Source organism: Dermacentor andersoni, chromosome 1 (assembly GCF_023375885.2).
Source record: "Dermacentor andersoni chromosome 1, qqDerAnde1_hic_scaffold, whole genome shotgun sequence".
NCBI lineage: Eukaryota > Metazoa > Arthropoda > Arachnida > Ixodida > Ixodidae > Dermacentor > Dermacentor andersoni.
In genome coordinates, this window is record NC_092814.1 from 24,290,025 (window position 1) to 24,307,028 (window position 17,004).

General features: G+C 49.1%; 1 protein-coding gene across 2 annotated transcripts in view; it reads right to left on the reverse strand.

Annotated features, from left to right (window-relative positions):
* Positions 1 to 17,004, reverse strand: part of Ide (Insulin degrading metalloproteinase) — a 267,382-nt gene that overhangs the window by 174,970 nt on the left and 75,408 nt on the right. For both annotated transcript variants that reach the window (XM_050192991.3, XM_055061253.2), the window contains exons 9-10: positions 16,884 to 16,956; positions 2,631 to 2,723 (exon numbers count right to left, since the gene is read on the reverse strand). In XM_050192991.3, coding sequence (XP_050048948.1) covers positions 2,631 to 2,723; positions 16,884 to 16,956 — 166 coding nt within the window. The remainder of the gene's footprint in view (positions 1 to 2,630; positions 2,724 to 16,883; positions 16,957 to 17,004) is intronic.

Genomic DNA, 17,004 nt, shown 5'->3' on the forward strand with positions numbered 1-17,004 from the left:
CTGCTGTATTTTCTGCCGTTTTGTAATACCTATTATTGTATAATTATGTACTTTTTTTTTTCTCACTTACCACTCCTTTCTGTAATGCCTTCGGGCCAGGAAAGTATCCGAAATAAATAAATAAATAAATAAATATGTGCCAACCACGCTTCGTGAAGTGCATCTTTTTTTATTCCGCATTGAAAGTCCAAGACGTTTGGACCACGAAAACAGTACTCGGCTGCTTTCAAGAGAAAGGTTATTTTAGCCACACAGGACATGAGCAACAGTGCGGCCGGGAGGCAGTTTGGCGTCAACGAGGGAAGCATTCGCAGATGGCGTTGACAGAAGGAAGCCCTTTTCGCGTGCAGCAGAACGCGAAGAAGCTTTCACAGCCCGAAGAGTGGGACATTCCCAGAAATAGAACTCGCCCTGACGGAGCTCGTACGCCAACAGCGAGCCGCGCGTCTAGCTGTGAGCGTGAAGCTTATACAGGCAAAAGGTAAGGAGCTTGCAAGAGAAAAAGGGCTACCGAGCTCCGCCTTCAAAGCGAGCAAGCACTGTATTTATTGCTACACGTGCCGTGCTGGTTTTTCCTTACGCTGCCAAACTTCGATTTCGCAAAAGCTGCCCGAATCGTTCGAAGAACTGCTTGTGGCTTTACAACACCATGTTATTTCGCTGCACAAGTCCAAGAACTTCCAGCTAGGGCAAATCAGCAATTCTGACCAAATGCCGGTTTATCTGGAGATGCCATCGCCCCTCACCGTGCACAGAAAGGGCTCTAAACAACTTTATGTCCAGTCCACTGGCAACGAGAAAATGCGAGTTACTGTCATGTTGTCGTGCACAGCAGACGGACGCAAGCTTCCGCCCTATGTCGTCTACAAAGTGCAAGACAGTGCCTAAAGGTGAGGAGCTGCCAAAAAATGTGGTGGTGGATAAAGTCCGTCTGGTGTAGGCGGTCCGACGCACTGTTGTCATTCCTGTCCATCCTCGTGCTGGACGCATTTCGTTGCCATTTGGCCGACTCAGTGAAGAGGCTGCTGCGTGAATCCGGCACTGAACTTGTCATTATCCTGGTTGGGATGACGTCTTAGCTGCAGCCTTTAGATGTTTGCATGAACAAGCCGGCTTGTTCAAGGACGCGGTCAAGAGGTGTTACGCAGATTGGATGCGCTCAAGTGAGCCTGCAGTGATGCCGACCGGGCAGCTCAAGCAGGCTTCGCCAGCCGCGCTATGCAAGTGGATTGTGGACACATGGGCCAGCATACCAGAGGAACACCAGCGTCGCGCATTCAAAAAGTGCGGCATCTCGAATGCGCTTGATGGCACAGAGGACGAGTACCTCTGGGAAGATATATCCGACAAAGAACTATCCGAAGAGAGCGCAGCTGAGGAAGACAGTGATTGAAGTGCGGAGTGCAATTTAAATAAATGTTTTCCTTGAGTTTTCTTAACTCGTATTATACGCGGATAAATCTTTTTTTTTTCCATTTTGCGTCCCAAAAATTTCGCCTTACTATAAGCGGGTTCGTATTATACGCAGGTTCTTATGGTATATTAAAAGACAATCTTGAAAAGACTGGTGTTGTCCATCATTTATTCCTTTGTCACTTCTTTCTTTCTTTTCCCCTACCCTGCTTATTCTGTCACGTGTCCAGCACAAACTGCTTCAATTAGTATTTGTGTAAACTGAAAAAATAAAATAAAAGGATACTCGTGACTAGTATGAACAATACCCATCAGCATACAGTGATCACAGTTTGCATAAAGTCCTTCATTATTTATTCATTCTTGGCAACAATTAATTTGGACAGCCAGTATCCAAAGTTAAATAGCCATCATCAAATGTGTCTGTTATAAACAACAGTGAGACATTGTGGGGATGGAGGTAGCTTCCTGTGTCTCATCCCCCAGCTTGTAGTGGCGCCCAGTTTCATCTCCAGGAACCACCGTCCCAGTAGCAACATGGACACGGCTAGTCTACTGGAGCTGCTTTCCCGTGCAAGCCGTGCTTCTTCTGGACGTTAAGTCGCTGCGCAAGCACACGTCACTGGGACATGCCCCTATTGACCTCCCAGTGGTGGCCCCTGGGTGCCCTTTCCACGGGTGCGCTCTTCCATTGAGCGCTACCTGGTTAACCTAGTACAGCAGGCACATGTACTCGATCAGTCTAGCGATAAGCCTTTGCCCCCAAGCCATGACTGTGAATGCTGTGTTGTATCTTGGGTTTAAAAAAGTAGCGTTTGTTGGCAATCGACTCTGAAGCCATCTCTGCGCAGTGTCGGAGGGCCAACGAACCCTCCCATAGAGCCTTTGTGCATTGTGGAATGGAGGAACATCATGCCTTTTCTTGACTGTCAAACAGAGAGTAAGCCTTGTGAAAATTCATCTCCACAACATTGCAAACAAAAAGTTAATCTAACCTTTTGCATCAGGGATTCGTTTTTGTGGAGCACACCAACAACACACTTCATATTTTTCTGAGCACAAAGCCTGGTACTCTGGGAGCGAACGTTTTGTCTATGAGTAGTGCCAGCCAATGCGACATTGGCAAGGCCTTCGTTCGGGCAGACAGTTACCAGCAGCATAGCGGCACTGCAGTAAATCAAAGTGGCCCATCAAAAGATAAGAGTGCCTCTACTTACCTATGCCTTCTTCAGTGAGGTCGACATTGACAATGGTAAAACTGAAGCCTCGTGCCCCGTCTTTCGCTCCACCCACCAGAGAATTAACCCAGCCTGCAAAAACAAGTTACAGCCTATGTCCATCAAACAAGTTCATATTCAAATACTTGAGGTGAGGCTTTTCAAGAAATTAGGACAAAAAAATTTCTCTGAAAAGCATTAAACACCATTTTTCACATGTATGCTACATTATATCCATAATTCCTACATAATATCCATATATCTTTTTTTTTTCTTTCTTTAGTAACTCGCTGAAACCTGCTGAACATATCTAACTAGTGTTTCATAATAATGCAGGAACTTGCCTGCAATCCTCCTAACTAGTTTATTATGTGTTTACTTAGAAATGTTTAATAGCATAACATGCTCTTCACTATTTCGCATTTCATTCTGTACGCTCGTGCAATTTAATGGTATGCAACAAATATGTGTATGCACGTGATGTATCTTACTTGCTTTGTATTTGAAATTGTTATTCATTTTTTATTGGACCCGCAACTAGCCTGTGGTTATGGGTCCAACCAGTTTTGGTATTTCTGTATGTTCTATGTCTGCAAATAAACAATTGAATTGAATTGGAAAAAAAAAAATTCTTAGAATCTGCATGCTGCTTCTGCCCACTTAAAGGGCCTCTCATCAGGTCTGGCCATTTTGAGCTGACAAGCGCAGTGCATACAATGCGCGCAAACTATCACGTTGACAAAGTACTACACTACTCAGCGCCGCAATAACAGCTGAAATTTCAACCAAATGCCACATGCCCTTCTCCTTGCAGGTACCAGGCTCCCAGCCGGAGAGTCGAAGTGAGTCACACAAGTGCGCCAATGCGCACTTGTGTGACTCACTCGGTTATCACAATGCTATGACGTCGCTCACAGTGACATATGACAGAATTATTAAAGGCAACAGCAGTTATTTGTTTGATCTCTTGCTTAAATAGAACAATGAAAGTTTAGAGAAATAATAACACATACAGACAATGCCTGTGTGTCTGTTTGATTTTGTACCGTACCAAAAGAGATGTATTTCCATTCCATCTGCTTGTTCCCATGTCGTACAGTCGCACGCGCAGAGAACGAAACTATGTCATTTTCCACCCTGTTCCAGCATGTGATCATGCTTTTCGATCCGCTCGCGTCTACCCCAGTGTTCATGTGGCACTGACTTGTCATACTGCTAGCCTCGTGCCAGCAGTACAATGATGCGGTGTTAAAAAATTAAATTATGGGGTTTTACGTGCCAAAACCACTTTCTGATTATGAGGCATGCCGTAGTCGAGGACTCCGGAAATTTCGACCACCTGGGGTTCTTTAACGTGCACCTAAATCTAAGTACACGGGTGTTTTCGCATTTCGCCCCCATCGAAATGCGGCCGCCGAGGCCGGGATTCGATCCCGCGACCCCGTGCTCAGCAGCCTAACACCATAGCCACTGAGCAACCACGGCGGGTTCAATGATGCGGTATATTGCGGTAAGTATCCATGAGCTGCCAGGCCAGCCTCTCCAAACATGCGCACACTGAGGGATCCATTTCGCAGAAGCAGCCACACAACGCAAGTGTGTTCGTGCACAGTTCGCAAGATCAAGCACAGAGCGAAACGAAACAAACGCAACAGTTCGCAGGCTCGCAAACAATACTGTCACCGGAAGTGTGCCGCGCAGTGAAAATTAGAAAAGAAAAGCTGGGGACCATGATGTGGACGTGATGCAATCCTCCGGCTCTGGTAAGGGAACACGCAGGGAAGGATACTTTGCGTGTGGAAACTAGACGGGACTAAGTGATGAGAGAGTATGTTGGCAGTGAAGCTTGCCTTCTGAAATCATAGGTTCACGACACTTCAAACATTTTTATCTATGCTAATAATGAAGCAATTTGAAAAGCTCTTGCAATAGAACATTATAGGAACGTACCAATTTACAGCATACTATAACCAAAATTTGCTATGTGGCCTGGTGTGAGGCCCTCTAAGGGGGGAGGATGCACTTAAGGAGGAATGCGGGCTAAAATCTCAATTTTCAGAAGAAAAACGCATTTTATAATTTTATTTATTCTGGATTCCTAGACATATAGAGAAGCTCATCACCAAGTTTGTTTGCAATCTGCATCCTAGAAAAGATGAAAATTAATTCTTTTCATGAATGAGACAGTGGTGCGCATTTGCCGTCGAAAGCGTTTATAAACACTCTTTTCAAGACACAGCTGCAGAGCGGGCAAGAAATCAAACGCGAAGTGAATGCCCCTGTTAGAAAGTTTGTTTTTCGGACTTTTTAGTCACGGAAGACCTTCTATCGAGAGTACACCAGACCACCAATGAAAAACTAGAAAGAAAGACATTTTTTCCCATGGCAACTGCAGAGTGGCTGGCAAACCAAAACAGAAGCTCAGATTGGCGGAAACATATCACGTGACCATCCAACGTTGGTTTCGCGCCACTTGGAGTTGCTCTTGCTTTGGCTGTGTTCAACACTGGTTATCTATTTATCTTTTCTTTCTCCTGCGAGTTTATTGCAATCAGCAGGTGGTCGGTGGTGTGACCAAAAAATGCCCACGACCAAGTCTTCGATGTGGAGAAGCTTCAAGAAGTGAAAACACCCCCCGACGGTGAGTGGCCTAAACAGCATTGGGTGACCACCAGCAAGAGAGGGACTGCCAGCAAGTGAGCGTCCACCTGTGCATTCACCAGGCCCATGCCTGCCACCGGCGATTGACACAAACCCTTTGAACTCCGATTATGGTTCATCATCTGCAGAAACGACTACTGGTTCTACCGAAGGTAATGAATGCCAATTGACATTTGAAAAGAAGGTCACACTATTTTGCCAGGGTCATAATTGTGACGCATAGAGCGAGGAAATGCCACAGCTCAGTGGGTATCGTTTCGTAAAAGTTACCGCTATCAAGGCGTTGGTAAGATTGCTTCTGTGCCCACATTGTCACTGACATTCGTTAGACTTAGAAGAAACCGGTAGGGGTGTGACTCTAGAGTTTTTTGTGATGTGTAGGTGCTGTGGTGAAATCAAGAAGGCCGCAAACACTTCACCTGTGAAGTCTAGTTGGCAGCCTGAGCTTTCAGTGCACCGGCTGCGGTACGAACTACACTTGCCGTGTTTCCCACTTAAAGTCGATGTCAACTTTTGTGAGATTAGTTATTGGTTCCACAATGCTTGAAAAGTCATTAACAAATGCCTCTAATAGGCACACAGGCCAAGGAACCTGTGCACTACCTTTTTGTCGATGGGCCGCGGGAACTTAGCAATGGCAGCTATCTTCTGCAGGTTGGGACCGCTTCCAGATTTTCTGATGACGTGGCCTAGGAGCAGAAGTTCTTTGTAAGCGAAACGGCACTTCTATGGCTTCAGGGTGAGTCTAGATGACTTGATCGCCTCTAGTACTGCCTGAAGTCATCTCAGGTGATCTTCGACATTTGCGCCAAAGACTACAACGTCATCCAAGTAAACGAGAAAGGTCTGCCACTTCAGTCCTGCCAAGACTGTGTCCATCACACGCTGCAATGTTTCAGGTGCAGAGCAAAGTCCCAATGGCATCACCTTGAACTCGAAGAGGTTGTCTGGCGTGATAAACGCGGTATTTTCTCTATCCTTTTCATCGACTTCAATTTGCCAATAACCAGTCTTGAGATCCATAGACGAATGGACTTAGCATTGCAGAGTCGGTCTAATACATTGTCTATCCACGGGAGAGGGTATGTGTCCGTTATTTTGTTCAAGCGGTGATAATCAATGCAGAAGAGTAGAGTTCCATCCTTCTTCACTAAAGCCACAGGAGACGCCCATGGCTGTTCGACGGCTGGATGATGTCATCGTGCAGCATTCCGTCGACTTGTTGACTTATACCTTCTCATTCTTGCGTTGGTAAGCGCTCTGGCAGAGTGGTTGAGTGGACTCTTCGGTTATTATGCAATTATTTGCAATGCTTTGCAATGTTTGCCCAATCCTCGACAACATAGAAAAACAGTCTCTGTATTGCCAGAGAACACTTTCGAGCTGGTGTTGCTTACTCATGAGGAGGCTGGATTTATGTCAAAGACTGGTTCGGGAGCCATAGTTGTCGAGGTAGATCCGGCAGAATCCAAGACGCTAAACACACTGCTGCTTTCCACAATTTCCTCGAGGTATGCAATCATCGTGCCCTTGTTGACATGCTTGAACTCCTGGCTGAAGTTGGTCGACACCAGTTTTGCTTTTCCTTCGGGCACTCAAGTGATCCCTCTTGCGAAGCAAATTTCACGATCGAGCAGTAGACATTGGTCGCCCTCGATGATGCCTTTTACACCTGTGGGCGTTTTGGTAGCAACGGAAATGACAATGCCAGAGCGAGGCGGGATGCTCACTTGACCTTTGAGCACATTCAAAGCAAGGCGACTACAAGAGCTCTCCGATGCTATCATGCGATTTTCAGATAGCGTTATCGACTTTCCCTTCAGGTCGATGATTGCGCTGTGCTGGTTCAGGAAGTGCATGCCAAGAATTACGTCTCGTGAATACTGTTGGAGGATAACGAAGGTGGCAGGGTAGGATTGGTCATGAACGGTATTTCTTGGCATGCAGATTTCTGTCAGTGTTATAGGTGCCCTCCTGCTGTCCAGATTTGAGGGCCCTCCCATGCAGTCTTAACTTTCTTGAACTGAGCGACAATGGGTCTACTCATGATGGAGTAGTCGGCTCCTGTGTCTACTAAGGCAGTGGCTGCGTGGCCGTTGAGAAGCACGTTGAGGTCGGTGCTTCTTTGTCTTGCGCTGCAGTTAGGTCTTGGCGTCGGGTCATGGCTGCATCGCGTTGACCTGTGGCTGGTACATGGCGTCATCAGGTCATCTTTTGTCAATGCATTCTTCACCTACAGGCTTGGTTGGGATGGCGGCGTGTCGGTGCTATGTCGTCAAGCTAGATCTTGAGGTGTTGTTGCCATCAGCGGAGGACCTTTGGTATTTCGACATACAGCAAGCACACCTCCATTGGTTGCTGCCTTGAGTTTTCCAGATATGGGCTCGCGGACCGGCCATGGGTTGGGCCAGTGTATGATCGGCGCTGCAGTGACAGGTAACGGCCTGGTGACAGCAAAAGGGACGGCGAGGTAGTTAGCAATTTCATGATGTTGCTCCCCAAGCTGTGGATGCGGTACGTTGACGGCGAACCCTTGGAATCGCCAAGTCAAAGTTTGGGCATCAGCGGTACACATGGCTCCCTTCTCCGCAGTGATTGCAGAGCGGACAATGGTCGACGGCACGCCAAACGTCAGTCTTCATTGGAATACTGCACAGGACGACGGGTTGGCATGCTGGAGGAGAACAGCGGAACTGCGGCATTACCGGGCCCTGACGTGGGTGCGGAAGGAGAACGTGATGGCGGACTACGACAACATACGTCATGGCTTCCGGTTGAGGCTGCGACTATTAAGGGACTCCGAGTGACTGTTGGATCTCCTCACATACGACGTCGGTAATCGAAGCCACTTGAGGCTGCAATGAAGGGAAAATCTTGCGCTGTTCTTCGCATACAACGGCTCTGATGGTCTCCTGGAGTTCATCAGAGACTAGTGCTTGAATTTTGCTCTTCGGCGAAAGCACTTGGTGGTTGTATTGCCAGGCATGCATTTCCAGTACCTGCTTGATGCCCGTGACTTCCGTTAAAAATTTGGTGACGGTTGTGGTGGATTGCGAATCAATCTGCCGAAAATCTCTTGCTTCACAGCATACATCAGGAAGCGAATTTTCTTGTCCTCAGATATGTCCGGGTTGGCCTGGCAGAACAGGCAGATGATTTCTTCTGTGTAGATCGCAGTGTTCTCATTTGGGTGTTGCGCATGGGATTCCAGTTTCACTTCAGCTTGCTCTTTGCGGAAGACGCTCACGAAGGTCTTCAAAAGGGTGCTGTGGAGCAGGTCCCACGTTGTGAGGGCAGACTCATGATTCTCAAACCATGACCTGGTGGCTTACCAGCCTTACCGGCTTACCAGAAGTAAACATCACATAGCTTGTCGTCGGAGTTCTAGTTGTTGAATGCAGCGACCTTCTCGTGTTTCCAGCCAGTTTTCCGGGTCTTCAAATGATGAGCCTGGGAAGGTCGGTGGCTCCCTGGGCTGTTGCAGCACGATGAGGTATGCTGGGGCTGCCATTAGGGTTGTTGACATGGCCACAATCTTCTTGGCTGTCTCAGGCCGAAGTCTGCTCCAGGGGCACGTTTTGTAGCCCGCGGCTTGCTCGATGGTGCGGGGCGAAGTTGGTATGGTTTTCGGGTTGTGGGCTGGGATCGCAGCTTTGCGGGGGCATCCAGAACATGAACGCACAAGCACCTCCACCAGATGTCACGTAGTAGTATCGAGGAAGAACACAGCAGCAAAAGTGTGAATAACTAAGTTTTTATTGGGTGAACCTGCGCCCACAAAAGCAAGCTACACTCAAAACACAATGACTGCTGCGAACACAGTCGGTGATTGTCGGAATCTGATCTGCGAGTCAAGCGCATCAGCTTTTACACATAAGGGGGGACACGGGTCTTAACCCTTTGAAGGTTTTTGCCGTACGGGTATGGTTCCGACCCTCCGTTTGAAGTTTCGCGCCATAATGACGATGCGTGCTTACCGTGAGGTGCTGCCGCCTCTTAAGCACATACAAGATGCGTCTGAAATTGGTGCTACCTTCTTGGGGAGATAAACAGAGCTGATTGCTAGCTTCAGCGCGTCACTCAGACTGCGGCAACGCCCCTTTGGCGGTTTCGGTTTCGCCGCGTGATCGCAACGGAGGCGCGCGAAACGTCATTTTTTTCTTTGTCGGCACTGTCTTGCAGGGCGGTGGAAGTTGATTTCTATCTTGATTGGCGCTGCTCTTAGCTTGCTTATCAGCGCCGTTCGCGAGGTATTCTCGCTCTCAGTGGCAACGCGCTTTCGCGGTTTCGGTTCTGCCGCGTGATCGCAACGGAGGCATGCGAAATGTGGTTTTTCTCTTTGTCGGCACGCTCTCGAAGGGGTGGCGGAAGCTGATTTCTATCTCGATTGGCACTGCTCTTAGCTTGTTTATCACCACCGCTCACGAGGTATTATCGCTCTCTGCGGCAACGCGCTTATGCGAGAGGGTGCCTCAGACCTCTGCCCAAGGCAGCCGCACGCAGAGATGTCGCAGAGATGTCGTGTGTGCCAACACAACTCCTCGCTCCAAGAGAACAGACACGCATTTTAGGTGTGCAGACTGCGATAAGGCGCTGTGCGTAGACCCGTGTTTCAAGGAGTACCACGCTCGGAAATACTATAGAAAATTTGCAGTTCTGAGTGATGCCGACACCAAAATACTGTTCCTAATTATTTTTTACTATTTATTCTCGACTTTATACATTTTGTACGTTCAAGATCCGCAATAAAGTAATTTGCCCACCTGGAAAGTCTTTTTCAAAATAATTCGACCCTCAAAGGGTTAAAAGACCGAAAATCGCGAAAAAATCGACTTTTCGAAGCTGACATTTTCGGAATCTAGAACCATTTTTGCACTAATTTGCGATGTTTCTAGCTTCACTTATCATTATTTTCGCCGCAAATTCAATTTGTAACATGCCTCTAGGCATGTTACAAAGTCTAGGCACCCGATTGGCCTAGCGGCCTTCCCGTTGTCTGCTTCACGCTGTCGAGACGCGCACAAGCGCACGCTGTTTTGTCTTGGTGTTATCGAGTGACTGCAGCCATGGTTCGGCCGATCAAGTTCAGCACCAAGAACAAATTTGGGAAGCGAGTGAGGCGATCGCTATCGGAGAACTTCAATAAGCGTCCCATAACGACTCGGGACAACGAGGATGACGACTTCACTACGATTGGCAGTGCAGACGCCGAAGCGGTTGCCGCTGCCGCCACGGTAGGCCTAAATGACGCTAGACCTACGAGCTCGTCAGCTGCCGACAGCATCGCGGAGAGCGGCCGTGTGCGTCTTGACACGCAAATTTTGCTGCCACAACAGTTAGAGGATGAGAAGAAGGAAGCAGAAGAGAAACTTCAGGAGAGAGAGAGAAACAACTTTATTTGCCACTGTAGGGTAGGAAGTTAGGGCAGGTAGGCCTAGTGTGGCTCCCAAGTGGGGGCGACGTCTTGGGCCCACGAGACGAGTGCGAGTTGCGTTTTCTTGTCTGCTCTTGTCAGCAGCTGGTTCCAACCCTCCTCGGAGGGAGCTGGCAGTAATGATTGTGGGGGAGGGTTACCTTCGCATCCCCAGAGAATGTATGCCCGAGTGGCGAACACTCCATTGTCGCACTTAGTACAGACGGGGTCGTAATCGCCTCCAGTGATTAGATAAAGCCTAGAATGACTGAGAATTAAATCCGTCTGCAGTCTGCGAAGCATGGTGGCTTGCGCTCATTCGAGGTCGGGGTGGGGAGGCGGGTACACGCGTCTCGTCTCCTTGTAGAAGTTGGTAATGTCAGCATAGGATTTGGGGGCCTCTGCGAGCGCATCTAGCTTCGAGGGGCCGGCCTCCCGGTTAGTTAGGCCTCGGGCTAAACGGTCGACCCCTTCGTTCCCAGAGTTCCCCGCGTGAGCAGGTACCCACACTAAGCTTACAGTTCTGTCGAGAGCGCAACCACGGAGGATGTGTGCGGCGGGGAGACAGAGTGATTTCTTGAGAAATTTTGGATGGCTTGTTTAGAGGCACAGAGAACCGTGCTTGTGGGGGGATCCGCGATGGCTAGCGCGATCGCGACCTCTTCGGCAGCGGTGGAAGAGTGTGTGCGCACTGTAGCGGCACTGATGAGAGTGGTGGTTGGCGTCGCTACGCAGGCTACGCATGTGTTAAGGGTCGCATTTTGCCGCGTCTACGTACATGGCATGTTCGTCGGCAGAGTAGGTGACGTCTAAGGCTTGTGTCTTCAGTTGGCGGCGCCTATCGTGGCAGCCGGGTAGCATATTCTTGGCCATGAGTTTGATGACCAGCCGACTGTAGACTCCAGTCGGGAGGGGAGCAGTGGGGTGGATGTCACCTGTAGGGTTGATGCTAAGACGATTAAGAATGTAACGACCGTGTTCGGTGCAAGAAAGACGATGTATCTGTGCATCTTGTGTGCCTCTATCAGCTCTGTGAGGGTGTTGTATACTCCAAGCTGGAGGAGACGCTGTGTGCTGGCAGACTGGGGCAGTCCCATTGCCGCCTTGTACGCCAAGCGGATGATGCTATTTACTGCCTCTTCGTCTTTGTGGTGGAGGTGGTAATAGGGGTATGTGTAGACAATCCTACTAATGAGGTAGGCTTGTGTGAGGCTGCAGAGGTCGGTCTCCCGCATTCCCCTGCGGAGAGTGGCAATGCGGCGGATTAGGCCGTTGACTTGGTGGGCTGTGGTTCGGAGGCGTTGGATGGCTTCAGAGTTTTGCGTGTTGTTCTGCACCAGCATGCCTAACACGTGGATGGTCTGTACGGGGGCTACAGGGTGGGTGGCAATGTGGAGCGTGATCAGCTCTTGAGGGTCGGGGACAGGTCGGCGAACACATCTGTCTCGTATAACTAACAGTTCAGACTTGGTGGGCGAACAAACGACACCGTTTGCCTGCACGTAAGTGTGGACGGTGTCGATTGCCTGTTGAAGTGAATCTTGTATCTCCCCGTCCGAGCCAGAGTTTGTCCAGAGGGTAATATCGTCGGCGTATATTGAGTGCTTAATGTGGGGTATGGTGTCGATAAGTGTGGGAAGGCCTCGCATAGTAATGTTGAATAGGAACGGGGACAAAACAGCTTCCTGTGGTGTTCCCCGGGTGCCCATGGTGACTTTGTCACTGCAGAGGTCTCCAATGTGGAGCCAATGTGGAGTTCAGCAGTGCGGTTGTGAAGAAAGTTGGCAATATAGTTGTAGGTGCGAGTGCCCACATTCATCTGCGAGAGGTTGGTCAGTATAGAAGTGTGCGACACGTTGTCGAACGCTTCATTGTATCTGCCACATGATGTCCTGGGTAGAGAATCCAACCCGGAACCCAAACATGGTGGGGGGGAGGAGATCCTCCTTGTCTGCGTGAGTGTGGAGTCTGTTCAGAACTACGTGCTCCATAACCTTCCCCAGGCAAGGAGTGAGCGAGATGGGCCAGAGGTTACTCAGATCGAGTCGTTTGCCTGGTTTGGGTATGAAGATTACCTTCGCATGCTTCCAAGAGTCTGGAAGGCGACCTTCATGCCAGTGGTGGTTGAAAAGGTCCGTAAGTTCTGCGACCAACTGGTCCTCGAGGTTGCAGAGCATTTTGTTGGTGATATGGTCATTGCCGGCGGCCGCGGTAGTCTTGATGCGGTTGAGAGCGGCGCGGACTTTCGACGCCATGATGTCTCTGTCCATGTCTGGGTTCTGGGAGCCTTTGTAATTTAAAGGGGTGGGAATGTTGGTGGAGGTGTTTATGTATTTGTCTTTCAAGGTAACGAGGAGTTCCTGGTTCATGCCTGAAAACGCGTGTATGACGCGGTTGAGATTCTTGTGTGATGCGGACTTGGTGTGGGTCGAATCAAGCAAGTGCTTGAGCAGAAACCATGTTTTCTTGCATCCCAACTGCCCGTCGAGTCGGTCACAAGTCTGATGCCATTGTTCCTGACTAAGTTTGGTGGAGTAGGCTTCGATCTCTCGTTCGAGGCAAGCGAGGCGAAGCTTGAGAGGGCGGTTGTGTTTGCGTCGGAGCCAGCGAGCGTGGAGGCTGCGCTGGGCCTCCCACATATGCATGAGTTTAGCATCTGGGGTGGGGCCACCCTCCTCCTGGGTGACTGTGAAGGTGGCGTTGGCTGCGTCACGGAGCAGAGTATCTGTCCATGTGTCGAGGTCGTCTATAGGGCTTTGCGGATGCTGAGCTCGTACGTACCGGAAAGCGTCCCAGTTGGTGTGTTTGAATGTGCGGCGGGGGCCCTTGCTGTGTGTGGCTGTGAAGGTAGTGCTGAGAACATAGTGATCGCTACCTATGTTCATACCGAGATTTCCCCAGCACGCATCTGGGATGTTGCAGGCGAAAGTGAGGTCGGGGCAGCTGTCTTTCGTGACGCTGTTACCAAAGCGGGTGGGCCGTTCGGGGTCGAGGAGGAGCGTCAGACAGCCAATGTCTGGGCAGTGTCCCAAACCTTGGCTCCTTTACGACCGCAGGCTTTGCTGGGGTAGCCCCACTCGGCGTGTGGTGCGTTTAAGTCACCCACTATAAGTACCATCTCGTTCCGCGCGGTTGCACACGCCTTGCGGAGGAGAGTGGCTACATTAGTTCTCTTGTCACTTGTACACGTTTAGGATGTTGAGTGGGGATTCGGTTCGGCTGTTTGGAAGGACCTGCACGAAAGTGTGTGGGACTTCGGAGTAGTCAAGATCAAGTTGATTGGCGGTGAGGTTGCGATGTACAAGGATGGCGGTGCTCGGGCGGAGATCCGGCACCACCGGTTGGTTGTAAGCGGTATAGCTGGTGGGTTTGGTGTCGGTGTATGTTTCCTGAAGCGCTATAATGTGGGCTGTAAATGGCTGTGCCTGCAGGGTATGCTCCAAGGCTCTCCGCTTTGCTTTGAAGCCCCTGCAGTTCCATTGCCATAATGTGATGGGCGCGCTAGCCATCGAGTTTCCTGTAGGGTTCGGGACGCTGCGGAAACGCTACGTCGGTTTTGATAATACCGCCAGCAGACGCGCGCGCGGCTGAACTCTCGGTAGAGGGATGCGCACCAGGCGACTGAGTGGGCTTTGGTGTAGTGATGGCGTCAGTGTGCGGAGGCTCGTGAGGCGGTCGAGGCATGCGGTTAGGGTGTGAATATTGGCTGCCATTTTAGTGCAGCCTTCAATGAGCTGATCGATAGTAGGGGTCAGCCGTTTCAGGACGTCCTCTATTTTAGATAAGCGGGCGTCAAAGGTTTCGAATTTTGCATCAAGGTCGGAGGTAGAGGAGGGGGGAGGTGCCTTGCGCTTATTGCACTTGGGCTGGTCGGTGTCCATGTTGGGGTCATTGGTGGGGTCGGAGGTGGGAGCGCGAGCCACCTGCTGCGGCCGCGGTTGTGGGTGTGCCTGCGCAGACTCAAGGCTATGAATTTTAGCATTTGCCTGTGCTAACTGTAGCTGTAGTTGTTTAACCATTTCTGCCAGTTCCCTTACCTGGGGGTTGGGCAGTTGGCTTGTGGCTGGTGGAGGGGCCTTCCACGCGACCTGTTTGGTGGACTTCGTATCCGGCCCGTCCTGGGAGGTTGCCCGGGAGTCCCGAGAGTGCGATTGGGAGCGGCTAGGGCTGTTGTGACTGGAGCTGCTGCTTCGCAGTGGTGGGAAAGTGTCATCTCCTGGGGGTCGTTGTTGGCGGCCGCGGCTCCGAGACAAGACTGATGCCTACGTGACAAGGTGCTGGGGTCAGTTTCAGGGTCCGTGGAGGATTTGGAAGATTTAGGTTGGTTGGTAGGCACGAAACGGTATTTACAGCTTCTACTGCCAGTGGGATGTGGACCTTTGCATAGGATGCACCTGGCTTGACAAGTGGTTGGTTGGCCGACTGGTTGAGGTTCGTGGGCCACACCACAGCAGCAGCAAGTGGGTTGGCGCGGTTGTGGGCATACATCTGTTCTGTGACCTAGCTTGCGACAGTTGAAACAAGCCTCTGGGCGCCCCTTGTAAGGGAAGACTTCGAAAGTGAAGCCCAAATACCGCATGTATCGAGGACGCTTGGTGTTGGTGAACGTAACGACAAAGTGTCGTGTCTGGCCCATACGCCGCGCAGCAACGATAGGGATGTCGGGATTGCGAGCCCGAAGCTCGGCGAAGATTTCGGCGTCACTTTCATAGCTGTAAGCCCGGTACAGAATCCCCCGCACGGGAGATGCGCAAATCGTGAGAGGTGAACGGGAATACGGTCTTGTCGTCAAGCTTCAGCTCGTGTGTACGAACTGCGGTGACGTATCGTCAAAGTGGAGTTCGCCGTGCGTTCTGTGGCTTCAGCATGCAAACGCTCATCTACCAACAACCTGCAGCACAGCTTGAAGAAAAGGCACACAGCCAAGAACAGTCAATCTGACTACATGCCTGGTGCATATTAGCCCATTAGGAGTGTACATACCATGATATTTTTAACTGTATACAGCTAAATAAAGTATCAACCATTTTTCTCGTTTTCTCGGAACACAGATTTTGGCCACTTTCTTTGTTTGCTGCTTTGATATCTTTGGACCTAGGACAGCTAGAGCTATAATTTTTTTTGCAGCATGAAGCTAAATGTGCAGGTAGAGCAGCGCTGAGAGCAGATTTTTCATTCACAGCTTGAAAAAAAATTGTAGTTCAAAAATTTCTTGTTTTTCATTATGCATCAACAATGAACTTCATTGTACTGTGAATTGAGAAGATGTTCAATTTTAAATCTGCTTGCAGCGATGTATTCCTTATGCATTCTATTATCTATCCATGTGTTAATAACAATGTTATGTTAAAAATATATTTTTTTTATTGTTTCAGCAAACAATAGAATGTGATTACTAATTAACTCAGGAAATAATTGACCTATTTAAAATATAATTACATATTTAAAATCAGCTCAAGAAACTGAACAAGTCTGTGCAGTTTCATCTAATTTGGTTAAGAAATAAGTGACGTTGTCTTTACAACCCATGTCCCCCCATAAGTCATCGAAGGTTCCAGAGTAATCACTGGTGCCCGCGTGTCTTCCAGAAAGTACTACACAATTCGTGTCATGCATACTATCAAATCACACAAGGTGCCGCGACAACAGACAATGGACAAAACCATCGATAACATTCGAGAAAATTCCGATACATGCATCGAAGGTTCCAAAGTAATCACTGGTGCCCGCGTGTCTTTGAGAAAGTACTACACAATTTGCATTAATGTTCAACATTTGTTAGTTCGTGTAAAGCAGTCAACCGAGAAAGATATACAAGTACACGTGCCAATATGTTTCACATGTCAAGACTGCATTTTTTTCAGGATTCTTGTGCGAGCCCTAACTTTAGTTCAAATTGAACTAGGTCACCGGGCTATACCTTAGTGCATACCTGACATTTTAGTTTTCTATATCCTAACCACTGTGTGTGTTTTTATGTTGTTCTCTTTCTCCAAACAAAAGAACCCAGATTTTACGGTATATCAGGAACTACTTGTCAAAGGACTAAAACAAATACATTTTTGGAATCAGCGCATAGGAATGCCACATGTGACTAAGATCTACCATAAATAAGAAAGTTGGTTTTGAAGTGTAGCTTCCCCGCTTAAATAACCACCAGAGATGTTTAAAAAGCTCACCTCGTGCCTTCAGCTCTGAAAGCAAGCTTCCTGGGCCTTCATGTCCAATAAGGTGGGCAACATAGTCTCCTGGCTAAAAAGATAATGAAACATACTATCAACACAGTATCAACACAAAACC